Genomic DNA, 27,556 nt, shown 5'->3' with positions numbered 1-27,556 from the left:
TTCAGAATTGAAGGCTAACCAGTTAACAGGTTTGTTCAGCAAGGATCTTCTGTATCTAGGACACTCTGGTGGTTTGATAAAGGACACACATTTCCTAAAAGTATTAATTCATTTCTTCCAAGAGTTTACAATCCTTTTGGAAGTGACCACACCTCATACTAGTAAATAGGTTGAGAACTATTCCCAACAATACATCAAGAAGAGCAGAATGCTGTAATGCAGATTTTAAGAATGGATGCATAGGGGCTGGGAGAAGGGGGGTTAGGAAGGTGGGGAATGGGAGATATCTGTAATGCTATCAACAATAAAAACATATATTTTAAAAAATTAAAAATTCAAATTAAAGAAGAATGGATGCAGCCTTTTACTTGGCTATTGTCTATGGGCAGAGAATTATAGGCAGCCATAGGACCTAGCCAAAATAGCAAGACTCCAAAGTCCTACTTTCACAAGAATTGGTAGCAGTGGGTTGCCACATGGTTTAACCAATCAGCTCAGAAGACCCACAAATACAAGTCTTGAACAGCAAAAGCACACTGTATTTCCCTGTGCTCTGCATCTGGATCTGTCCAGCCAGTAGTAAAATACCCACTGTCAAGTAACAACCAAAATGTGACTGGCAGGGGGTTCAGCCTAGAAGAGTTAAGGGTAGTTGTGAGAGAATAGCATAGATTTTTGCATCATTATGCAAGTCTACAAAGTCCCTGCAAGTCCATGTGCAGGGGCTAAGAGAGTACAGCTCCAAAACACAAGAGGAGAGATGTCCGAAGAGAAGCAGTTCTACTGAGGAACCCCCACAGAATGAGAAAGCCAAAGTCATCATAAAAAAGGAAGAATTTTAATGCATTTGCCAGTCTTATGACCCATGCCAATGCATGGCTCCTCAGTGTCCAAACAAAAAGAGCAAAGGAAGCTAAGAACAGATATGGAAAGGAATGGCGGGGCGGGGGGCGGGGGGGGCAGTGTGCAGGCAGAAATGTAACACTTTACCAAAGAAGATGTATAAATAAGCACACGAATCAATGCTCCATTACTATGATTAGGGAAAAGCAAATTAAAACCAAGATGAGAGTCAACCATACACCCATTGGAATGGCTAAAATAAAGAGGAAAGATAATACCAAATGTAGGTGACATATGGTGCAACCAGAAATCTTACACACTGCTGGTGGGAATGCAAAAATGGCACAACCACTTTGGAAAACAGTTTGGCAATTTCTTCAAAAGTTATGCTTACCGTATGAACCAACCATTCCACTCCTAGGTAACATGAAGGGTTTGGCTGGACAAAGGCAGGTACACAGCTATTCATAGCAGCTTTATTTGTAATAGCTAAATGGCCCAAATGTCCATCAGCAGATGACTTGATAAACAAATTTTGGAATACTAAAGCAATAAGAAGAAATGAACTCTCGATAACATGCTACAACTCTGGTGAATCTCAAAATAATTACGTTGAGTGAAAGAAGCCAGACAGGATATACTATATGATACTATTTATATAAAATTCTAGAAAATGCAGACTTATCTAAAGTGACATCAGATCAATGGTTTCCTGGAGATAGAAGTAGAGTGGGAAGAGGCAGGAGAGAGAAATTACAAAGTAGCACAAGAGAACTTTGGGATTGACCCATTTGTTCATAATCTTGATTGTGGTGATGTATACATATGCCGTTTAGGCCTATCTGCTTTAAAAAAAAAAAGAAAAGAAAAGGAAAGCTTATTTCTGGCGGAAGTGGCCAAGTAGGTGAAAGTCGAAGGGGATGCAGGCCTGGTGGTTTAGCTAAGAGGGCACTGCCTTCACCCACAGGTGAGGGCGTGGCTGCAGGAATGGAGAATCAAACTGCAGAACAGGGAGTAGCTATTACTGTGATTGGTTGGATGTGGGAAGTGAATAAAGGAGAAAAAAAAGTAATAAATCATTTTTTATGAGCCCCAGGAAAGGGCACCATTGACAGCAATTGAAGACTAGTCGGGATGTGGTGTCACTTTTTAACACTAGTAGTGATGCCGCTGAGATAACTAGATTTGGACAAATGAGTCCTGGGAGACTGAAGGCAGAGCCTTATACTTTGTCCTTCCAGACTATAAAACCATAAAATTAACTAAGCTTCTTAGGGAAATAAGGAAGAAGAGGGTCAGGACTCCAGCAAGATCAGACCAGAGTTAGAAAGTGAGAAGAGAAAGAGAAAACACAAGGGCAAGAAAGATAACCCAGTAATATTTATTGAGCACTGCCTCCTGGGCACCAACCTAATTTCCTAATGAGGTGTTTTGGTGGGAGGTAAAAGTTCAGAATCCTTCTGAAACACAAAACGGAGTATTTGCTCTTAGAGTAACTGAGTCTTCCCAGAATCCTATGACAGGAAGAATAGCCAGCTCCAGGAAGGGAATGAAACCAGAAAAGAAAAAAAAGAAAAAACACCTTTTCACATACTCAGAACTTTATCTATTTTTTAATTGATTTTTATTTTGTTTTAAATGTTTTTTATTCATACATGTATATTGTTGTTCACCCTCATCCGAAGATATTTTTCCATTGATTTTTAGAGAGAGTGGGAGAGAGATACAGAGAGAGAAACATTGATGTGAGAGAGCCACAACAATTGGTTGTCCCTCCCCACCCCACCCCGCACACACCCTGACTGGGGCTGAGGTTCAAGCCTGTAACTGATGTACATGCCCTTGACCAGAATTGAACCCTAGACCCTTCAGTCCTCAGGCCGATGCTCTATCCACTGAGCCAAACCAGCCAGGGCTCTCCATTTATCTTTGCTCCTTTGTATGCATTTCTATTTCTTTCTTTCCCTCCCCACCTCTCTCCCCTTCTCTTTCCAAGATTGACTTTCTGTGCACTTGTCCATAGGGCCCAGTGCTCCCAAACTTTGAATTTTCTTCTTTTGGTAGATCAGCCAAACTGAAATTGAAGCTCTTTGTCTCAATCCCCAGATTCCTGAGAAGGAGAGTCTAATTGACCTTGGTGTCTACTCCTGGAGAAATGAGCTGTTGTTAGTGGGACAGAATGACGTAGATGAACCATGACTGTGAGGCACCAATTCCTATGGGCTGGGAGCAGTTTCCAGAGAGACAATCCAATAAGGTTTCCACTACAACCATTTACATTTGCTCCTCACGTCACCTCCCTGAGATATATTCTCATGCCCTCCATTCGGATAAGAAAACTCAGAGGGAAGTTAATACATCAAGTTCACACAATGAGTGCGTGGCAGAGCCAGTGCTCACTCCCAGGTGCTATATAGCTCCAAAGCTGTTATTTCCTCTCTATCACTCTGCTGATTTTTCCAGCAGAGCACGGCAGCTTTCCCTTTACCAATATGGGATTTGTGAAGTTACTCCTTTTTTAAGACAAGTAACATAATTTTATTAGACACTATATTAGAGATGGCTGGTTTAGTAGAAAGAGGAGTTAGGATGTCTAGTAGTTATTGAGGGCTTCTAGATATTATGAATTAGCTCATTTAGTGCTCACAACTACCCTATGAAGATAAGTAGCACTGTTATCTCATTCTACAGATGAGGACACTGAGGTACAGGGAGGTTGAATAACTTGTGTCAGCTCAAAGAGCTAGTAAGAGGCAGACCCCAGGGTCTGACTCTGGAGAATAAACTGCTAGCCTGGCCACTGTCCTGCTGCCAGTCCTGTGGAGCCGAGGAGCAGAGCCCTCTGAAGGACCTGCTCTTGTTCTTACAGGCCACCCACATCTCTGATCTCTTGGCCTAATGACTTGGCACATTCTGGACTCTCTCTCCTAAAGCTCTTTCCCTCTCATTACAGATTCTGGTGGAGGAGGAGCCCCTGCATTCTCTCTTCAGTCCTGTGCGCCAGGAGGTCTTTGTCACCATCACTGACCTCAGGTGACACCCACATGCCCTCTACACATGCATCCTGGTTCTTCATTCAGGGCCAATAGCAAAGCCAACTGACATGTTCCATATTTTTAACTTCTCAAAACTATTTAGAGAAGTGGAAACCAAATCCGTGTTTTGTGTAAGAACTTTGATTTCACGTATGCTACCATTTGTATTTGAAAGACCTTATTGGAACCTCCTTTGAGTTCGGTTTTGTCCCAAGACTATTCGGTGGAAGGTTACTACTATGTCTGTTTCATGACAGAGTTCCACAGTGCAAGAGATTTGGAAGGGCTGTCTTCTTGGAAGTTCATACTGCACACTAACTGATTAAAGGTCCCGAAAAATCCCATAGTTTAAAAAGTTTTTGACTTGGTTTAACTTGCCATTCCCCAAACTAACAAACCCTTGATAGAGCAGTACACTCTCCTTGGCAGAACACACTTTGAAAAATCGTGCTCTACTATATTAAGACTGTAGCAGGTTTCTCTTCCATGGTTGAACTGAAGGAAAAGCCTCGAAGGATGTCACTCCAGTGACCTCCGGGGCAGGCAGGGAGGATAAGGGGAGAAGGATGGAGGCTCTGAGCCCGAAACTTTCTCTAACCTTTTGTAAGATGTATCTAAACAGACTGACAAGCAAGCCATTGATCTCTTTCATCAGAATGTTATACCAATCAGTCTATTCTTTCCTTTTGGGTTACTTTGATCTCTGCTTATCAATGTCAAGTCACGCCCTTCCCCATTTGCTATTCCCAAGCTGTCTTTTTCTAGTTACCAAGATGTCCATTTGCTGTTTGGCTCTGAAGATCGAGTTGACTTGTTTAGCCTTATCACCAAAAGTATAATCACTCTGCCCTCTGAAAAGACCCTTACCCAGCTGCAGCAAATCAAACCAAGTGGGTCCTGCAAATCAGAGGTAACTCACACTTTGCTTTAATAATTTGGAGAGTGCATTTGATATTTTTGGAACTAGCCAAAAACCATTTAAGCCAAGTCTGGTAAATAGAATAGGTGGTGAAATAGCTTTTTCTCTTATTATTTTGTCTTCTTTTCCCTTGCTTTTGGCTTTAAAATAAGGTGGAGCGTTCATATACTTAGCAGATATGTAGGGTTACCATGTGCTAAGCATCATGAGAGGCAGCAGAAATAGAGCAGTACACTCTCTGATCCAGGGAGCTTCTGTCCTAGTGCAGAGATACAATTCGCCAGTAAATACAGTACCAGGTGGTAGTGAGTGCTGTGAAAAATTAAAACGGGGAAAGAAGAGGATAAAGAGTACTGTGGGTGGGAGGCACGGGGGCTTTCTACACAGGGTGGTCAGGGAAGGCTCCCTGTGACGGTTGAAGAGAGTGTGGATATCTCTGGAGGAGAAGCTTTCAGGCAGAGCCAGGAGAAAGTGCAAAGGCCTTGATTTTCCTGCCACTAGTAAACTGGTTGGGAAAGCAATTGCTAAAGGCAACTTTATTCCCCCTTGTTTCAAGATGTCAAAAAGAGTCACAAGTCAAACTTTAAAAGTACTTTGATGCCCCTAAGCAAGTCCCCAAATGTAGTTAGAATCAGTTAACTATCTTCCCACTAATGTTGCGATGTCCATGTAATGTGAATATATAAAACTGCCTCCCGACACTTTTACACTGGGTCTGCAATGTTAAGTAAAGTTTCAAGATAATGAGGAGAGCCTTAAAAGTGTGCAGTGCTGGGGAACTCGCATGGATGGCATCACATATCCCTGTGCCTTTTCAGTGTCTCTACAGGCAGACGTTTCAGGTATTCTCTGAGATGCTCCAGAGTTTGGTGGTAAAAGACCCACATTTGGAAAATTTTGACATCATTTTGAAGGTAAACAGGCTATCAGGAGAGAATGGGAAAGTTAATAGTTATATTAAAAGGTAAAAGTGGGAGAAAATGTGGCAGGATTAAGTTTTAAGAGATAGCATAATAGTTAAGAGTATTCGCTATCCATTTTGAGTCAGACTTGAGTTTAAATTCCAACTCTCTGCCATTCATTGGTTATAAATTCAGCAAGGAATGTGATTTTTCAAAGTCTCATTTTTTTCACCTTTACATGAGACAATAATTACTGTATTAAATAAATGGCTTTCAGTTTAAGTGGTTGCTGTATTCCTTAAATTATTATTGCTTACTACCACAGAAGGGTTTCAGTCAGTGACCAGAGAATAGAGTCAGCCTCATGAATGAGCCAGGTGAGACTTAAATGTTATTAATGCCTACCTGCTCTCACCTGTACCGGTCCCAGCAGATGCCATTCCATCATTAGAAATTTATTCATTGGAGTGCATTCACTGCATTCAAAGATCTCGCTCTCTTGGCCCTTTGCAAGATGTAGCTATCCCAGAAAGGGATAGCCCTTTAAACTATTATTAATCATTTGTGCCTAAGTGCAGGTGGTCATTTATCATTGCCACAATCAACTTAACATTATTTCTCATTTGTCTTATTTTTAAACTGATAAGAACAGATACTACACATGATCTTAGCCAAAAGGCCGAGAAGCGATGATCATTTGTCTTATTTTTGTACATCAACAGTGCAGCCAGATTGGCTTTCTTTCCTTTATCCAGTTGTGCAAACTTTCCTGCCTTGGCAACTTAATTCAAGCCATTTCTTCTTTATGAAGCTCCTACTCATGGACATTATATTTTCCATGAATCCGTCCCTGACTGTTCTAGGCAGATACAATTTCCCCATCTTCAGAGTTCTTTAATAGCATGTCATTAATTTCCTGTTTTTCCAAAGCAGGTTTCAGAAAGCTGAAAAAATACAGAAGAATGGGATAAATAATTGAAGAAAGTGGGATGAAGGGAAAATAAGTCTAGGAAATAAGCTCCTAAGGAAACTGGACCACCTGATCCCCTAGGTCTTTGTGCCTCGTTTGTCATCCGCCATTTTTATTTCCAAAACAAGTTTATAATTTAGGAAAATATTTTCAGACGTAGTAGTGACATGTGGAACTTCTCTCCAAAAACAGAATAAAGGTGTTATCCCAGATCTTCCCAATAAATCATTTAGGCTCCCTTCATTTTTCATAGCACATGGACCCATGGTTACAATCAATTAAAGACCATGAGCGGGAAAGAGCTGCAGCCAGCATTGCTCAAGTTCTAAAGTGCTTATGCATGCATCTCAACTTGAAGGTAAGCTGCCCTTCAGTTGCAGAGGAGGAAGGATCCAAAGCCATCCTATTACTGCCTATTTCCCCTCCTGTTTATGACTCCCAGACTTATGACTCCTCGGTGCTCATGCATTATTCATATATCTACCCCTCTCCTAAAATTCAAGCACTTTGAGGCCAGGTACTGTGTTTATTAATCTTGTATCCTCGTTGCTTAGCACAATATAGTAAATGTTTTTGAATGAGTAAATAAATGTAATCTAAAAATATCTGAGGGCCCATATTAATAGCCACTGTTGACATTTTTTTAAATTCCTTCTGAGTATGTTTTGTGCATGAGTGTGTTGGGATGGGGGCTTCTACTTCAGTTCCTTCCAGTTTGTTCTCTATATGTAGCCAGAGTAATCTTAAAACCCACATCACTTCTTTGATCCAATAATTTCCAACTATTTTTAGAATACAAGGTCTTGTATGATATAGTGCCTGCCTGCCCACCTGTACTCTTTGACTTACTCCAGCCACATGGACCTCCCTTACATTCTTGAAGCTCTTCCTGTTTCATGGACTTTGCACTTACTATGTCCTCTGCTTGGAATGACCTTTCCTAACTCTTCACATAGCTAACTTCTCCTCAATCTTCAATGCTCAGTTTAAATGTTTCCACCTCAAAAAGGCCTTTGCTTACAAATAGATCTACCCTTGCTCTCTATCTCATAGCTCTCTTTCCTTCCTATGACTTCTTAGAATCAAAGGTTATCTTGTTTGATTATTTTTATTGGTCCAATAAAAATGGATTTATGGTCCATTTTCCTCTAGAATGTAAATTTCATCAGTGATTATGTTTTCTTGTTTACCACAGCATCCCCAGTGCTTAGTACAGAACATGCTACATGTAGATGCTCAATTAAATATGTACTGAATAAATGTAGGTCAGCTCAGATTCCTTCTCTGCTCAGAACCCTCCAATGGCTTCCCAGCTCATACAGAATAAAATCCTTACAATATTCTCTAAGTCAGCGGTTCTCAACCTGTGGGTTACGACCCCTTTGGCGGTCGAACGGTCCTTTCACAGTGGTCGCCTAAGACCATCTTGCATCTCAGATATTTACATTACGATTCATAACATTACAGTTATGAAGTAGCAACGAAAATAATTTTATTGTTGGGTCACAACATGAGGAACTGTATTTAAAGGGCCAGAAGGTTGAGAACCACTGCTCTAAGTTGTTATGTGATCTGGGCCCATCTTCATCTACCTCCCATTTCTTTTGTTTCTCATTTACTCTGCTCCAGCCAACCTCACCTACTTGCTCCTCAGAAACACCACATACTGTCCCTTCTCTTTGCACTTGTTATTCTCTCCATCTGGAATGTCTTTCCCTCATATTTCTACATGGTGCAGTTCCTCATTTTAACATTGGTGAGATCGTCCCTGACCATTCTAAAATAGCATTCCTATTCTTATCCTCTGCATTTTTCATCATGGTATATATGACTATTGGATACATATACATTTACTTCATTTTTTCCTTTATATTCCTCCAGTTAGAATATCATCTCCATGAGTAGGGATGTTATCTGTTGTTCACTGTCTATATCCCCAGTGCCAATCATAGTGCCTTAGCCGTAAGTGCCATAGTCATAACCAGTTCCTGGCTTATAACTGACAGATAGTATTTGTTGATTGAACGAATGGATGAAAGCTATACCAGTGAATGAAAGATATTATACAGTTTTGTGTATGTGTTGCTGTGTTGACTGTAAATAAGTTGTAGAGGCTACTGTTCACAATATCCCAGTGTATTTTTCTGAAGAGCCACCGAAGAAATTTCTTTCTGACTCAGTCCTAGAAACAGTTGTGTTTTCTCTCCATGGCTATTTGCTTCTTGTCTTATGGGCAATTTGAATTATATTATATGGGACATTGCATTAGTCCTGAGAAAATTCAGCGCTGAGCTCCGGTGCATAGCTCCATGATCTATCTCAAGCAAATGATGACTAGAATTCTGCATACTAACCAAATTCTTAACTTCATTTATCTTTTCTACATTCATTTTTTTAAATTTATTCCACTTTCTTCACTATTTATTTTAAATTACATTTCTTTTGCTGATATGGCTTTTGCCTGCTACTTTACATTTTTTTTTTCATAATAAAGCAAACTATCAATAAATAAATTTTAAAGTAGTATTAAATGGTATACCTCAACTTTGTATCCAACTTTTTCACTTATTAGACTAGCAACACCTTATTATAAATTCCTAGGATACTTAATTTCTAATTATTATATTCAGAGTGGCTAAACAATAGTTCTCTTTACTATTGGATAGTTTTTTTTCAATGTGGGCCCTTTAAAAACAGTGCTAGAATGAACAGCTTTACGTATAAACTTTTTGAAATTCCAGATTGCTTACTTAGTTTAGAAGTTACCACATTTACTATCATTTGCTGGACATATTGTATCCATACATGTTAAATGTTAACTTTCAAGAGACCCAAGGGCTGAATGCAACTCTTGCACTTCTCTTGAATAGATGGTGGAAGTAGAATTACTTCTCAACAACTTAAATCTCAGGCACTAAATACACCTGTATTCCAATGGCATTTTTCTTTTCTCTCAACTAGCTTCCACTGCGATTCCAAAGACTTGGACACCTAATGGCTCTAATGGTTCTACTGTGTGGAGACCCACTGAAAGAGGTGGCTGAGGAGGCTGCAGAGGGCACGCACTATCTGCTGCACATCACCTTGCGGCTGAAGTGTAAGGCACCGCTGAAAGCAGCCAAGCCCTACATGAGTTCTCTAGCACAACACAAGCTCCAATCCTCCTGCGCCCTCACTCTCCACATCCTAGAAAGCCTTTTTTTACAGTGGTTTACAATGAGAAAGGTTCATAGTCCATAGGATGAGATGGAGCAACACTGACTTAATAATTAGAATCATAACACTGGGTCAGACCCACAGTGTCAGCCATATACATGGCCATGGAGTTAAGAGTATCTAAACATGTAACACTCTGGACACGCTGGAGTGATTAGTTTGGGCAGAAGTGGAAGAGGCTCTTGCCATCATTTGGGCCTTCGTTCATTTATTTATCTCATAAATGTTTACTGAGTACTTAATTGGGATACAATAGTAACCAGAATATAAGCCATCCGGTCCTTATATGACATAGTCGCAGGGGTGGGCAAACTTTTTGACTCGAGGGCCACAATGGGTTCTTAAACTGGACCGGAGGGCCGGAACAAAAGCATGGATGGAGTGTTTGTGTGAACTAATATAAATTCAAAGTAAACATCATTACATAAAAAGGTACAGTCTTTTTTTTTAGTTTAGTTTTATTCATTTCAAACGGGCCGGATCCGGCCCGCGGGCCATAGTTTGCCCACGGCTGATCTAGAGTGTGAGTCAGACAATCAAAGAATCAACAAATAACTATTATTGTAAATAAAGATAACTGCTGTGAAGGGAAACTACAGGGACTATGAGTAAGAATTAAATCTAGTGTGGGATTCAAAAAAGTCTCTGAAGATAATCTGAAAAATAAAGAATATTAGCAAGAAGGTATGATGACCTCCATGCTTCCCAAAGTAATAATCTAATCTCTGGGCAGCTCCAAGTATGAGGACAGTTTATCCAAGACATACAATTAAGGAACTACAACTGATTATTCATTCAATAAGTATTTATGAAGCATTTATTGTTTTTAAGGGGAGCACTGGTGAACAAGACAGACAAAGTCCCTTCCCCTAGAAGCTTATTTTCTAGTTGGAGAGACAGTATCCTCAACCAAGGGCTCAAAGACTTCCCATAGATAAGTTTCTAGGGAACATAAGAAAAACAGGGCACTGCGAGGGAGTACTGGCAGACTCAACAATCAGCAAAACCATACACATAAAAAATTCTGATATCAGAATTATCAGACACAGTAGAAAATTGTGCAACTTTTTTGTGGGGACCTGAGTTTCATCGGGAGATCCCTCAAAAGTCTTGTCTTGATTGTACTCCTAACTCACTCAAAAGCTCTGCTCTTACAAAAAGCTCTTCTTTTTCTTTCAGCCCTTCTTGTATATTATCCTATAACAGAGGGGAAACAAATCAGCCTTCAGATTTACACACACTCCTTCCTCAGGCATTTTTATTCAAGTGAAAAAGACAAGAAGAGTGACATCTTGGGATTCACTTCAACCTGGAAATCAACCAGACTTGCAAAATCAGAAGAAAGAAATAAGCCAGAAAGTATAATATTTCGTATTTTCTTCTCAGATATCACTGAGGACAAGAAAAATCGCCCAATCTTGAGAGGAGCAATGAAAAACTGTCAAGAACTCCTAGAATTCTACAGTATTAAACAGTTCTACACGTGTCCCTTCGAAATTGCCAAGGTAATCAGAATGGCAAAAATTAAGACAAACATCTTGAAGTGTTGGAGAGGATGAGAAACAATCAGAAGTCTCGTACATTTGTTCACGGGAATGTAAAATGGTAAAAATACTTTGGGAAAAGTTCTGGCAATGTATTATATGGGGCCAATGTCACTGGATAGCTCCTCAGACATGCTCTGCTCCCACTAATTGTCCCCCTAACCCTAGCCAGCCTCTTGCATGTATAAAACCTTGTTACAAAAAGGAGCTGTAAGAGAATGTAGTTGAGCCAAAAAGCCATACACTTTTTAGTTAATGTATTTATTCATTATATTTAAGCATCTACTAGGTACCAGGCACTATGTTAGGGAATATGAGAGAAAAGAAAACCTACAGATCTTGTTCATGTAGGGTCAAAGGTATCAGGTAATTTTAATTCTCTGCATCAGTTTCCTCATCTGTACAAGGGGGATCTGTAAAAATTAGGATCACTCAAATGCTGTAAGGGTTAAATGAGATGCTTGTATGGAAAATGCCTTGCTTAGTGCCTGTCACATAGTAAGTGCCTAATCAGTTATACCTATTAAAATCAAGGGAAGAGCCAAACCGGTTTGGCTCAGTGGATAGAGCGTCTGCCTGCGGACTGAAGGGTCCCAGGTTCGATTCTGGTCAAGGGCATGTACCTTGGTTGCGGGCACATCCCCAGTGGGAGGTGTGCAGGAGGCAGCTGGTCGATGTTTCTCTCTCATCGATGTTTCTAACTCTCTATCCCTCTCCCTTCCTCTCTGTAAAAAATCAATAGAATATATTTTAAAAATAAAATAAAATAAAAATAAAAAATAAATAAAAAATCAAGGGAAGGACTTTATACACTGGCAAGTGCAATGAGAAGCAGAATGACACATTCTTTTAATACATTGTCTCCAGACAAGGTATTTTAGCGATGCCTCAGACTCTGTCAGCCATACTAGTTTAGCACTAGGGCCTTTCCTTTAATTCTGTTCCTATAAAAGTGGGGCTCTTTCTGCGGATCTCAGTAATAAACCTTCTTACTAAAAGTCAGAACTATAAAAGGCCATGCACAGACCCAGCAGTGGACATTTGGGTTACTTCCAGCTTTTCACTTTTATAAGCAAAATTGAAGTAAGCAGCATTGTACATACTAGTATTTAAACTCTTCTCTGATTGTTAACTTATAATTGATTCCTTGTTCAGGGCTCTGTCATACCATGTAACTTGGAAGTTCATTTTTCTTAAATCATTTCAGATCTTCGAAGTTTTTCTCGATTCAAATGAGCTCTGCCAGTTTGTACTGACTATATTGGATGGCCTAAAAAATCTGGAACATTCCTGTACCCAGCAATTAGCCGGAGAATTGCTGATGTCATTGGTAGAAAATGTGGAGTTCCGATTTGAGAAGGTAAAAAGCTCCATGGCTCTTTCCTGGGTTTAAAATATCAGCTAGAGCTCTCCTTCCTGCAGCTGCTGAGCTCTCTCCTACTGCTTCTTTTCAGCTGACAACAACTACTGAAGGAGAACAAGGCCAAGCTTTAGTCCATTTGGGCAATGTTGAATATTCATCCTTTCAACAAGTATATCATAAATGACAACTGTGTATGCAGCTAGGGAGGGAACTTTTTTAAAATCTAAGGTGTAATCCATATTTTTCAAAAGAGTATTGTTTTGCTGGAAAGATATAATTAACACATATGAGAATGGTAACTTCAATTTAGATCCTCATTCAGGTTAATTAACGGTGTTACATTTTTATTTTTTAAAACATATGTTTATTGATTTGAGAGAGGAAGGAAGAGAGAGAGATAGAAACATCAATGATGAGAGAGAATCATTGATTGGTTGCCTCCTGCACGCCTCCTACTGGGGATTGAGCCCACAACCTGGGCATGTGCCCTGACCAAGAATTGAACCATGACCTCCTGGTTCATAGGTTGACTCTCGGCCACCGAACCATGCTAATCAGGCAGTGATGTCAAATTTAAAAAAATCAAGCCATCGGTGATCCTAGAAGGGGGCCAACTTAGTATAAAATCAAGAAAATTTATGTAAATGTATTGAAAACGGAAACATCAAGAAATAACAATGTAATTATATCACTTAGAAATATGGAAGGACATGGGAAGAGATAAAAGTAGTTACCTCTGAATAACAGATCTGGGGGATAGACAAGAGAGAGCCTTGAAATACCACTGGACCTTTAAAATTGTGTGCACTTTGGTAAAAATAAAAAGTAATTCTTAAATTATGAAAACCCATTTTTAAAGCTATTAAAATAGCAAAGATGCAAAAGAACAATATAATGAGAGCACAATGAGATGGACACATATCAGTTGGGTACTTTCAGGTGTTAAAAAATAAACTAAGAAGATTACGCCAAGAGTTTATCATTTCATATAAGAAGTCAAGAAGTAGAGTATATGTTCTAGGATTAGTTTGGTGACTCAACAGTGTTATCAGAGAGACAGGGGCTTTTGCATCTTTCTGCTTTGCCTGTTCATATAGCCAGAGGTACTTGCCACAGTTTCAGACTTTATGACCTAGCAAAGAAAAAATGTTTTCCTTCTGTCCCTTTAATCAGAGGACACTCTTTCCCAATACTCCCCAGTGGGTTTTCCCTTATGTTTTACTGGCCAGGACTGACATCACCTGCCATCCTTAAACCAGTTTCTGGCAGCTGGTGGTAATGACAGCCATTTTATATGAGGTTGTTGAGGACTACCTCTCAGACACTGACATTTCCACAGAGCCCTGAAGTGATGAGTCTGAGCAGGAAGAGAGGTTCAAGCAGAGAAATGGACCAAAGTCCGATGGCAGGCATGACTCCTCTGTCAATCTCAGAGTCAAAATGAAAAAATCCAAGCTTTCTTGCAACACTAAATTTAGTAATTTATCTTATTATAAAATCAATACATAATCATTAAAGAAAAATATATAAGCAAAAGCCTGGCTGGCGTGGCGCAGTGGTTGAGCATCAGCTTATGAACCAGGACATTGTGGTTTGATTCCCAGTCAGGGCATTCCCAGCCCAGGTTGTGGGCTCGATACCCAGTGGGGAGCATGCAGGAGGCAGCCGATCAATGATTTTCTCTCATCATTGATGTTTCTATCTCTCGTTCCCTCTCCTTTCCTCTCTGAAATCAATAAAAATATATATATAAGCAAAAAATCAGTATCACTCAAAGACACATTACTGACATCTTTGTATATATGGTCTTCCAAAAACTTTTATATGCATATACTTACATACAGATAAGTTTTAAGTAGATTTAATAATAAACTTCAAAAAAAAAATAAAGATTCTGTTTTAAAAGTCATCCCAGGACCTTTCAGAAATAACCACAATATTCTCAGTAACTATCAATGTCCCACAGGATTAAGGTCTTAGTCATTTCTTTTTCCTCTTCAGGTACCAGAGATTGTGGGAGTTATCTGTGCCCAGCTATCCATGATCAGTCAGCCTAGTGTCCGCCAACAAGTCATAACTATCGTGAGTTTGCTTATCTCCAGGCCCAAGTACACAGATATAGTGATCAGCTACCTTCTGTATCATCCCGTACCATATGACAGGTAACAGAACCTGATACAACCTCTGGGTGTGTGACACATGGTTGTAGTGTTGTAGAACATGGTTGCCCTAAAAAATGTATCCTTATAAGGTGATAAGATATAAACAGATGCCTGCAATATAAGTCAGAATATAATGCTAAACACAAAGAAATAATTCAACAAATCCAGAATAGAGAACATTTACAAAATGGTTGGGCTGAACTCTTCAAAGAAGTTAATGTCACAAAAGAAAAAATGGTGTTGGGAGCACTGTTCTTGAATTTTAAAAAAGGAAAGAGACATAACCAAATGCAATATGTGACTTTGTTTGAATCCTGGATGAAAAGCAAATGCTTAAAATTTTTGAGGAAATTTAAGAAGAGACTCTATGCTAGATTATTAAATAACTGTAATTTTCTGAGGTGTGAAATGATAATATGGTTATACAGAAGAATGTCCTTATTCTTAGGAGATAGATGTTGAAGTATTTAGGGATAGATGTCAGAATGTCTGCAATGCACTTAAGAAAGATTTAGCAAAAAATAGATACAGCCCTGACCAGTTTGGCTCAGTGGCTAAAGCATCGGCCTGTGGACTGAAGAGTCCCAGGTTCGATTCCGGTCAAGGGCATGTACCTTGGTTGCGGGCACATCCCCAGTAGTGGATGCGCAGGAGGCAGCTGATGGATGTTTCTCTCTCATGGATGTTTCTAACTCTCTATCCCTCTCCCTTCCTCTCTGTAAAAAAAAAAAAATCAATAAAATATATTAAAAAAAAAAGATACACATTTTTTAAAAAAGAATAGAATCATAGAGAGGAACAAACAAAATGTTTGTTTTGAGGTTGTTGTTTTTTTAGATTATTGATAAGTGGTTTTCATAGTTGGAGGCCCCCGGGAAGTTCCAGGAGATGCCTTATGGGGAAGGCAGTGAGGCATCAGGAGATGGCTCCAGGTGCCCCCAACCCCACTCCACTTTACCCAGAGTAGCACCCCTTTTATCTGCTTTATAGTATATTGTGATTCTGGGTAATTATTTAATTTGAAGAAAAGATTTCTCAGCTTTAAACTGTTCAAAAAACACTTTCAATGAATGGTTCCACAGAATGTTTTGGTATAGTGCCGATGTTTTTATGAGCTGAACTTACACATTCTGCCACTAAATCAAATACAGGATGACTTTAACTCATCCAAAGGAAAAAATAGTTCATACAGGTTTTTAAAAAAATATTCTGACTTTTATATATTTCTGTAATGTATTTTTAAATCTTTACTACTTGCTTCAGTTTAGCTACACTAGATTCTTGTATAAAGCACTTGATTTAGGATAAATATTAACTATATCTAGCTATTTTAAGTGCAATTTTAGCATTATTTTATTGTTTGTATGTGTTCTAGCTCTTGGATGACTTTGAGAAAGAACTACTGCTTTAGATAATATGAGAATGTGGATTCTGTTAGAAATAAAATGACTTAGGAAACTTCATTCTGATTATGTTTTTGGTCACTTACCTGAAGCCCATTAGTTTGTTTACAGATCGGCGTAATTGTTCTTAGGAGTCTGTGTGCTGTTAGGCACTGGGGAAATAATGGACAGGACATGGACCCTGCCCTCAAGCAGCACACTGTTTGGTAGCAGACATAGATGAATAACAGAGGATGCCAAAGCAAAATAAGAGAGTTCTGTGGAAACCCCTAGGAGGAAACTTAATTAGATGAAGGATTGGTAAAGGATTTCTGAAAGAAAGGATGTCCCTAGCTGAGTTTTTAGTGTAAATTACCATGTAGATGGTAGGAAGGGGGATGGGAAGAGACCATCTAGACAGAAAGTATAGAGGAAATAAATACCAGGAAGGTATGAAACAGTTTAATGAATGCTCATTCCCAAATGATGGGCAAACAAAAACAATGTCACATCTACAGACTCAGTATCACTGAAGTGAGACCTGTTTCTTATTTTTAACAAACTCCCAGATGATTTTTTTCACACTAAACTTTGAGAAGGCTTATAGCCCCATGTGTGTGTGTTCCTAATTCAAATGTATTCCCAACACACTTACAGATGTGCAGAACCAAAAGCGTTTTGAAACACTTCTTTCAAAATAAATAGCTTTTTCTTTTTAAAAATATGTTTTTATTGATTTTGGAAATAGGAAGGGACAGAAAGAGAAACATCCATGAGAGAGAGAAACTTTGATCGGCTGCCTCCTGCAAGGATTGAGCCTGAAACCTGGGTATGTGCCCTAATTGGGAATCAAACCTTTGACCTTTTGGTGCAGAGACAACTCTCACCAACTGAGCCACACCAGCCAGGGCACAATAAATAGCTTCTTAAGTACTTTATCTACTCCCTCAGGAATTCAGAGAAAAAAATCAAGAGTAAGTAAATATAGGAATTTCTTAGTTTCACCCCAGAATGAATGTTAATATTCTACTGTTTCCCCAGTCAAGAGCCTTTTCAATATCCCACACTGCATCTATCTTCCCTTCAGGAATTCTTCAGAAACTTACTTTGTTTTATTCACAGACTAGAGGCCTGGTGAACGAATTCGTGCACAGATGAGGTCCAGCCGGCCTGCTCTGATCAGGGTGATCGGGCCCAGCCGGCCGGGGGGAGGGGCCACGGGTGGTTGGCCAGCTGCCCCTGCCCCCTGGTCAAACTCCAGGTTGAACTTCCCATCGAGGGGATAATTTGCATATTAGCCTTTTATTATATAGGATTCATATTACCAAAGTAAGGAGCAGAAATGTAGGAATAATCTTTAAGCTTCTCAGTTTTTATTTTTTTTATTATTTTTTTTATTATTTTTTTTAATTAAATCTTTATTGTTCAGATTATTACATTTGTTCCTCTTTTTTTTCCCCCCGATAACTCCCCTCCTCCCAGTTCCCGCCCCACCCTCCACCCTCACTCCCCACCCACTGTCCTCATCCATAGGTGCACGATTTTTGTCCAGTCTCTTCCCACATCTCCCACACCCCTTTCCCCCCCAAGAAGAGTCAGTCCATTCCCTTTCTATGTCCCTGATTCTATTATAATCAACAGTTCATTCTGTTCATCAGATTATTTATTCACTTGATTCTTAGATTCACTTGTTGATAGATGCATATTTGTTGTTCATAATTTGTATCTTTACCTTTTTCTTCCTCTTCCTCTTCTTAAAGGATACCTTTCAGCATTTCATATAATCCTGGTTTGGTGGTGATGAACTCCTTTAGCTTTTCCTTATCTGTGAAGCTCTTTATCTGACCTTCAATTCTGAATGATAGCTTTGCTGGATAAAGTAATCTTGGTTGTAGGTTCTTGGTATTCATCACTTTGAATATTTCTTGCCACTCCCTTCTGGCCTGCAAAGTTTCTGTTGAGAAATCAGCTGACAGTCGTATGGGTACTCCCTTGTAGGTAACTGACTTTCTTTCTCTTGCTGTTTTTAAGATTCTTTCTTTATCTTTTGCTCTTGGCATTTTAATGATGATGTGTCTTGGTGTGGTCCTCTTTGGATTCCTTTTGTTTGGGGTTCTCCGCGCTTCTTGGATCTGTAAGTCCATTTCTTTCACCAGGTGGGGGAAGTTTTCTGTCATTATTTCTTCAAATAGGTTTTCAATATCTTGCTCTCTCTCATCTTCTGGCACCCCTATAATTCTGATGTTGGTACGCTTGAAGCTGTCCCAGAGGCTCCTTACACTATCCTTGCATTTTTGGATTCTTTTTTCATTTTGCTTTTCCGGTTGGATGTTTTTTGCTTCCTCGCATTTCAAATCATTGACTTGATTCTTGCGCTCCTCTGGTCTGCTGTCGGGAGTCTGTATAATATTCGTTATTTCAGTCCGTGTATGCTTAATTTCTAGTTGGTTCCCCAATATAAGATCGAGGGTCTTATTAGTTTTCGTGTAGATCTCATTAAGTTTATCGGCAGCTTCTAAACAGTTCTTGAGAGACCTTAAAAGTGTGGTTCTGAACTCTATATCTTCCTTTGACAATTTTGTCCTGTTTCTTTGTCTCCGCATTTTGTTATGCTTCCTTGGTGCACCCCCTAGTGGTCTTTGTTCGCAGTCTTATAGTTAAATCTTGATTGTTGTAGCTAATTCCAGGGAGGGTTTGATCTCCAGGCCAAGTGGCTATGAGAATCAGCTGTGTCAGCGGTGAGAGAACTTCTGTCCTCTAGGGAGGTGCTAATCTAGCCTTTGCCTGAGGCTATCCGGCAAATGCCTCTGTGCAGGGCTTGGGCGGGGCGGGTCGCACAGGATCAACAGGGTGGGCCGGAGAGAGCAGTTATGGCGGCTCTCAGTCCTGTCCCCAGGGGCTCTGCCTCTCTGAGTCCCAGCACCCGCTGCAAAGCTGGGAGAGAAAGCTGCACTCGCTCTGACCGAAGCCAGACAGTCCCACTTCTCCCGTTTGAGTCTGGGTCCCTAAAGACTCGCCCGGATCTGGTGCTCAGAGTCTGCGACTCCCTCCCGATTGAAAACAACAACCGCGCCCTCCGCCGCCAGCCCGCTCCGCGCACTCCGCACCTCAGAACTTGACTTCAGCACTGCGCCTCCTCTGAGTGTCCGTATGCGTTTCTCTTTCCTCCTAGTTGTAGGACTTCCACTCAGCCAGCGTTCCTGTGGTTCTGGGTGATGTCCCTTCCGTTTTTTGGTTTCACTTTTGAAGTAGTTGTTCAAAGCAGCAAACTCCGGCGTTAACCTATGCCGCCATCTTGGTTCTCCAAGCTTCTCAGTTTTTAGAGTGATTCTGAGCAGGTAGTTGGAAAATCATGCTTTACAAAAACACTGAGTCTAGCACACAAAGATACCTAGGTAGATTTTGAGTTAAAACATGAGCAGCTCCCAATCTTCTCATCTTTCCCCATAATGCTCCTCCACAGTGTTTATATAAGTCAGGCCCTACCTTTGAGTCAGTGATAGAAGAGAAGTTATTACATGCTACTTTTAAGAAGAGATACCTCCTAAAGAAGATCAAAGCTTTATTTCAAGGCTTGACCTTAGCCAAAATTTGAAGACCATATACTAGATTGAATAAGTATGTCTTTAAATGCCTTCTGTAAGCTTGGCATTGTGCTAGGCCCTGAGGGATTCATAGCAGCCAGAGGTATTCCCTGCCTCAGAGGGAACAGGTGGACACACCTACAGAGAACTGACAATAGCATATTGAGACTGAGGCAACCTCTGTAACAAACAAATTTTTAAAGTGTTCTGGGCACTCCCATGAGTGACATGGTGATGAAGCAGCAAAGGCTTCATAGAAAAGAGGACTTTGGAGCTGGACCTAGAAGGATGTTGATGGGCAGAGGAGAGTTTTGGAAAGGGCCTTTCAGTTTAAGGAAATGACTTAAGCAAAGATGTAGGGTTTTCAAAGTTCATTGTTTATCTGGTGAAGGTGAATAGTTTGGGTAGCTAGAGCACAAAGTATGTGATAGGGAAGTTATGAGACTGAAAAGGTAAGTTAGGGCCAGTTTGTAATGTCTTGAAGCCTGTGCTGAAGCAATGGGAACTTTGGTCTGTAAAACCTTGGGAATTACTAGTACTGTTATGAAATCAGAGAGTAAGTGTTTTGCTACCCTGAAGAACTAAACAGCAGGAAACCTCTTATAGATTGGATTCTAAACAGACTCTAAGCACATTGTCGTCATGATAGGCCTGGAATAAGCCATTTTCCTGAACCTTCTTACTCTGGTTTTCTAGAAATCTGGCTGAGATGTGGAGAACCCTGAAGATGGAGGTGCCCAGCACAACAGGGATCCTGTCGAGGCTCCTGAGGAAGCTGCAGACATGCCATAATGAGCCCACCCAGGAGAAGATGGCCTATGTGGCTGTTGCTGTAAGCCATTGAGCGGTGCCCCTCCAACTTCAGCCCACCATGCTGCCCCCGTGGGATGACTGGCCCAACACCCTATCTGGAGAGTGTTCCTTTTGGTTCCTCTCAAAGTTTGCTTCTGTCATCCATTTATAAATCTACAGTGTCTCTACCAGTGGATTGACATGGATGGGGCTGAGGAGAGTGAAGCAATCAGTATGGTTTATAAGTTTTAAACATTCCTTCCCTCAACCTTAAAAGATATATATCATCATCGTTAAAAGTAATACAAACGTGTTAAAAATTTCTCAAATAATACAGAAGAATATAAATTAGAAAGCAAAGGTCCTCCTTAAGCAGAGGTTTGCAAACCTTTTCTGTAAAGGACCAGATGGTAATGTTTAAATAATGGCCATACCATTTCCTTAAAAATGAACTTTTTAAAAGTGTTTATACATAAATGAAGTTTTTGTATATGTATTTGGTATACTTTTTTCCTTTTAAATAGACTTTATTTTTTTTAAAGATATTTTTATTGATTTCAGAGAGGAAGGGAGAGGGAGATAGATATAGAAACATCAATGATGAGAGAGAATCATTGATCAGCTGCCTCCTGCACGCCCCACACTGGGGATTGAGCCCGCAGCCTGGGCATGTGCCCCGACTGGTAATCGAACCATGACCTCCTGATTCATAGGTCAGTGCTCAACATTGACACACAGTGTGTCACTGAGACACACTGGCCAACTAGACTTTATTTTTTAAAGAGTTTTAGGTTTACAGCAAAATTGAGCAGAAAATACAGCATTCCTATATACTCCCTGTCCAGTGTATGCACAGCCTCCCCCTCTTATCCACATGTACTTTTTACTTTATTTTCTTTCCAACCAGTTTATGGTTCAGCTTTCCCTGACCTAAGGTACCATCACACTTTTTTTTAGCTTCCAAAAATACTTTGACATCTCTAGTCTGCTATTGTCTCCTCTCCTATTCTGGTTCTTGTAGATTTATGCCTTTTTAAAAATCCCTGTAATGCCATTTTAGTGCAATTCTAGGAGTTAGGACAGATAAAGCTATTTAACTATATTAGTCTATAAAATTATTTGTGCATATACATATATATATACTAGAGGCCCGGTGCGCAAAAATTTGTGCACTCAGGGGGAAGGGGGGGGGCCCTCAGCCCGGCCTGTGCCCTCTCACAGTCTGGGACCCCTCGGGAGATAACAACCTGCTGGCTTAGGCCTGCTCCCAGGTGGCAGAGGGCAGGCCCAATCCCTAGGTGCAGCCCCTGGTTGGGCTCAGAGCAGGGCTGATTGGGGAGTGGGGACGCCGCCCCCTGTCATGCACAGAGCAAGGCGGATCAGGACGTTGCGATGCCACCCTCAGTCACGCTCAGGGTAGGGCCGATTGGGGGGTTGGGGCACCGCCCCCTGTCACACTCAAGGCAGGGTCGATGGGGAGCTTGCAGCGCCACCCCCTGTCATGCACAGAGAAGGGCCAATCAAGGGGTTGGGGCGCTGCCCCTCACTCACAGAGCAGGGCCCATCAGGGGGGTTGGGGCTCCGTACCCTGTCACGCACAGAGCAGGTTCGATCAGGGGGTTGTGGAACTCCCCCCTGTCACTCACAGAGTAGGGCCGATAGGGGAGTTGGGGCACCGCCCCCTGTCACATACAGAGCAGGGCGGATCAGGGGGTTGGGGCGCCGCACCCTGTCACACTCAGGGCAGGGCCGATGGGGAGGTTATGGCTCTACCCTGTCACACACAGAGCAGGGCCTGTGGGGGGCGGTTGGGGCGCCACCCTCTATCACCCACAGAGCAGGGCCGATCAGGGGGTTGGGGCACCGCACCCTGTCACACACAGAGCTGCAGGGCCATCAGGGGGTTGGGGAGCTCCCCCCTATCAGGCACAGAGCAGGGCTGATCAGGGGGTTGGAGCGCCATCCCCTGTCACGAACAGAGCAGGGTGGATAGGGAGGTTGTGGCCCCGCCCCCTGTCACACACAGAGCCGCAGGGTGATCAGGGGGTTTGGGCGCTGCCCCCTGTCATGCTGATCCTGGTGCTGGGAGGCATATTACCCTTTTGCTATATAGGATAGAGGCCTGGTGCACGGGTGGGAGCCAGCTGGTTTGCCCTGAAGGGTGTCCTGGATCAGGGTGGGGGTCCCCGCTGGGGTGCCTGGCCAGTCTGGGTGAGGGGCTGAGGGCTGTTTTCAGGCTGGCGGGTGACTGAAGCTCCCAACCGCTCCTTTTTTTCTTTTTTTTATTCTGGGCCAGCTTTAGCTCTGAGGCTTGGCTCCAGCTCTTAGGCCTTGGCTGCTGAAAGCAGGTATCTGGTTTGTTTGGGTTCTATAATTGAAACACTGTTTCAACTCCAACTCTGAGATCCTGGCTGGCTGAAAGCAGGTTTCTGGGGTTTTGTTTAGCTTCTATATTTGTAACAATGTTTCAAACTGCAAGCTCAGAGGCCAGCAGCAGCAGGCAGGGAACGTTGGAGTCCTCTGTTACTGAAGCAAGCAAGCCTCATTTTCGCTTCAAGCTGCCTGGCTGCCGGCCGCCATCTTGGCTGGCAGTTAATTTGCATATCGCCCTGATTAGCCAATGGGCAGTGTAGTGGAGGTACGGCTAATTACCATGTTTCTCTTTTATTAGATAGGATATATATGATCATAATACATACTCTTTGATGACCTGTTTTTATTTAACAATATATTACTACTTTCCATATCAATATATGAGGCTCTCTGTTATCTTTTTCATGGTTGAATAGTAATTTATTTTCAATTACTTTTTTTAAAAATAGGTAATACATAGTATTGAATCATTTATTTTATTATCAAGTTTCATATTAGTGAATATTTTAATAATTTTTAAACTTTTGCCATTAAAACAGTACTGTAGCAGACATAAATTTTGTTATACTGTACATACCAATTATTTAGGATAAAGTCCATTGAAGGGGAATTTCTAGGTCAAAGGGTGGAATTATTTAAACTTCTGATAATTTTCCCAGATGGTCCTCTAGAATGTTGCCCTCCTACCAGTCATGTATGAGAATGCCCATTTACCCACCCTCTCACTACATTGAGTATTACCAGTCTTTTTATTGTTGCCTACCTGATAGGTTAAAAAGAAACATTTTGTTTTTGTTTTTTAAATTTATCTTTATTGTTAAAGTATTACAGGTGACCCCTATATCCCCCAGTAATCCCCTTCAAAAGGAACATGTTTTAATTATAATTTTGTCATTGGTGAGGTGAAACATTTGTATATATTCTTTTTTAAAATCTTCATCCAAGGATATGCCTTTCATTGATTTTCAGAGAGAAAGGAAGATAGACAGAGAAACATCTATGTGAGAGAGAAAAACACTGATTGGTTGCCTCCTGCACACGCCCCAACTGGGACCAAACCCGCAACCTAGGTATGTGCCCTGACCCGGAATCAAACGCACAACCTTTTGGCATACAACATGATGCTCCAACTGACTGAGCCACCTGACTAGGCCTGTATATGTTTTTTAATTGGTTATTTATAATTCTTCTTTTGTAACTCATCTGCTCATGTCCTATATACCAGTGCATCTCAGTTTTAATATGCACACAAGCCACAGTCATCTAGAGATCTAATTGAAATACAGATTCTGATGCAGAAGGTCTGGGGTAGGGCTTTTTATTCTCCATTTTTAACCAGCTCTCATGTGATGCCAGTGCTACTGCTGTGTGTGGCCCACACTTTGAGTAGCAAGCCTTAACATTTTTTTTCTTACTGATATGTGAGAGCATTTTATATATTAAAGATATCACATTGATGCAAATACTTTCCCAGATTATTATATTCTAACTTTGTTAATCATAAATTTTGCTTTGGCTTTTTATTTGCATGCAAATATGATAATAATTTCCTTGATAGTTTACTTCTGGGTTTCAGGACTGCCCCTCACTCTTTGACAACTTTTAATGACCACTTTACTCCTATTCCTTTCCCCCCTCACTTTCATGTTCCTGTACTGAGTACCACTACTATTGTGCCTATGAGATAGTAGAACCAGAAAGCATGTTCTGGCACAAGCAGAAGTAAAGCAAGAATAATGATTAGGGCTAGCATGTTCAGCTCTGCTGTGTGCCTTTTCTACCACAGGCAACAGATGCCCTTTATGAGGTGTTTATGGGAAACGAGCTCCAAGAAGCTATGTTCCAACTCTTTCCTCAGCTTCTCATGACACTGCTCATCCAGATTCACCACAGCATCGACCTCACCATGTCTGAAGTCGCCATCCCACCTGGCCTGTACACAGAACAAGAAATGTCTTCAAAGGTTACTCCTTTGTGGTACTGCCCATTGTGATTTTATTGACCTTAACTAACACTTTAAGCACTGGGCACTGTAGTAGATGCAAGGATGGCCAAGATGTGGTCCCAACTGTGGAAGCGCTTACAGTCTGCTACCTTCATGAGACATCAAGATGAAATGCCCAGGAATTATTCTGGCTGTTATTGGTTGTCCTTGGTTTTATTGATGCCAAGATAAATAAGGCTATCTGGGTCCAGATGCCCTGCAAAATAATGTGTGATATCATGCAAGCCTTTTTTGATAAATCAAGTAGAGACAGAGTTCAGCAAAACAGCCTTAAACCCACCTCCAAAACCATACTGATCCATAATTGAATAATTCCCTATTTCTGCTTTATTGCACAGAGAGGTATTTTTAGTTTCCAATTAGGGTATCCGTAGATTTTAAAAAATATATATTTTATTGATTTTTTTACAGAGCGGAAGGGAGAGGGATAGAGAGTTAGAAACATTGATGAGAGAGAAACATCGATCAGCTGCCTCCTGCACACCCCCTATTGGGGATGTGCCCTCAACCAAGGTACATGCCCTTGACTGAAATCGAACCTGGGACCCTTGAGTCCGCAGGCCAGCGCTCTATCCACTGAGCCAAACCAGTTAGGGCTCAGTAGATATTTTTTAAGTGTTTCTGTGGCACATGGATCTCTTTCAGTGATGTTATATCCAGGATACTAGTTCAATAAGTAATTTTTAAAAGTAATGGGGTAAAAAAAAAGTAATGGAGTAAATTTATAGGGTATAAATAAGTAGTACCTAAATAAAGCTTTTTAAAAAAGCAGTGGGCATCAGCTTAGCATCCCATATAATTTGTTTATCATAGATTTCTTTGAGGGGACCTTTCTAGTTCTTAGAGCATTGCAAGTTTTTTGGGGAATCTAGAAAGTAGAGAATTACAGTCTAGCAGCTATCAATGCCTGCCCTCCTCAGAGAGGGCAGGGTAATGGTGTGCTGTAAGTTCGAGGGGCCTGTTCTATTCACTTGTATTGTTTTTGTTTGATTTAGCTTTGCCATACAGGCTACAAAGACTCTCCTCCTCAGAACATTGTGCTTGCAGGAATTCAACATCATGGAAAAGAATGAAGGATGGACCCTCCTGGCAGGAAAAGATTGCCACCTTCAGGGAGTATCTCTCCTTGCCAAGTAAGTCTTCCTTGACATGCATACATGCTCTAAATCAGCATTGTTTTAAGGTATTCTCCCCCCTTTAGTTACCACAACAACCAAGGTTGGATAACCTTCTCATCATAGGGTGGGCAAATACCCATAATGCCAGGCAAATTTTTCAGAGGTCCTGGCCCTGCCATACCCTCCTGTGCACCTGCAGCTGGGCAAACACTTCTGTGGGGAAAATGCTCTCTATTTAGGAAAATTTCTAAGAGCTGTTCTGTTGGTGTTCTGTTTTGCAGTGCATTGCTGAAAAGAAATCACGTCCTTGCACATAAGATCTTGTACTTGTTAGTCCCTCTTCTTAACCGAGGGAATGCTAAACATAAACTCACATCTGCAGGCTTTTTTGTGGAGGTAAGACTCCTTACTTAGAAGCTGGATTCAGGAAGTCTATAAAGCAGCAGGACCTGCCTTCCTAGGCCCTGTCCAACTTAGTGGCAGGCTATGATTCCTTTCAAACTTGGGATAGAAATAGTTTCAGATTCAAGCCTATTGAAATTTTTCTTTCCCCATATTCATCATTCAACATTCCTTATTTACCCCCAGTGTAGGCATCACCCTGTAATATATGTCCTGTGTAGTAGAGGTTTTATAGGTAATAGTATTTTAGAGTTGGTGTGAAAGTGGCTTCTCTCATGAAAAAGGGCTCCAAGTTAACTTCTTTGGTTGATTTCTGGGTTCTTTCAGCTTCTCCAGAGTCCAGTGGCTAGGAGACTGCCCAGCATATACTCTATTGCCCGCTTGAAAGACTGGCTACATCATGGAAATAATATGTTTAAAATTCTCGCCCTGACGGGACTGTACTACATTATCAGACACCAGAAGATGGTAGGAGGGGCCCCCAGACTACAGATTCACAAGTCACGAATAAAACATACCCCAAAAAGACACACAAGAAACTGATAATAGCTGAGGCTGAAAATTGGGTGGTCTGGGCACATGGTGAGTGGGAGTACATAGCTTTGTACCATTTGAAATGTATACCTAGAAAATATGCAAGTACAGACTATTAAGCATTTAATGAAATTTTTAAAAATAAAACAGCTAAGCCATACATATTCATAATACTTGAAACCTGCAGTTTGTGTACATTTCAAATCATTGTCATCACAACATGGGCAACATTCATGTGTCTTTTTATGCCTTGTACTATATTACCTTATCAACTAGGACAGTGGTTCTCAACCTGTGGGTCACGACCCCTTTGGGGGTCAAATGACCTTTTCACAGGGATCGCCTAAGACCATCGGAAAACACATATATAATTACATATTATTTTTGTGATTAATCACTATGCTTTAATTAT

General features: G+C 40.9%; 1 protein-coding gene and 1 pseudogene across 1 annotated transcript; one reads left to right on the top strand and one right to left on the bottom strand.

Annotated features, from left to right (window-relative positions):
* Positions 1–1,830: 1,830 nt before the first annotated feature.
* Positions 1,831–27,200, top strand: LOC132240190 (protein MROH8-like). Its single transcript, XM_059707510.1, has 15 exons — positions 1,831–1,911; positions 2,908–3,027; positions 3,797–3,876; positions 4,644–4,788; positions 5,616–5,711; positions 6,923–7,027; positions 9,631–9,766; positions 11,272–11,390; positions 12,637–12,789; positions 14,794–14,954; positions 20,617–20,752; positions 24,872–25,062; positions 26,086–26,223; positions 26,490–26,604; positions 26,938–27,200. The coding sequence occupies exons 1-15, from the start codon at positions 1,831–1,833 to the stop codon at positions 27,151–27,153; spliced, it is 1,992 nt and encodes a 663-aa protein (XP_059563493.1). The 3' UTR covers positions 27,154–27,200.
* On the bottom strand, positions 6,214–6,390 carry LOC132240416 (U2 spliceosomal RNA; annotated as a pseudogene).
* Positions 27,201–27,556: the final 356 nt, after the last annotated feature.

This window comes from Myotis daubentonii, chromosome 8 (assembly GCF_963259705.1).
Source record: "Myotis daubentonii chromosome 8, mMyoDau2.1, whole genome shotgun sequence".
Lineage (NCBI taxonomy): Eukaryota > Metazoa > Chordata > Mammalia > Chiroptera > Vespertilionidae > Myotis > Myotis daubentonii.
This window is presented reverse-complemented; position numbering and strand designations above follow the sequence as displayed.

Coding starts and splice junctions, on each gene's coding strand:
- LOC132240190 (XM_059707510.1), top strand. CDS start 1,831: ATGGAGAATCAAACTGCAGAACAGGGAGTAGCTATTACTGTGATTGGT. Junction 12,790..14,793: donor TGGAGTTCCGATTTGAGAAG/GTAAAAAGCTCC, acceptor TTTCCTCTTCAG/GTACCAGAGATTGTGGGAGT. Junction 14,955..20,616: donor CATCCCGTACCATATGACAG/GTAACAGAACCT, acceptor CTGGTTTTCTAG/AAATCTGGCTGAGATGTGGA.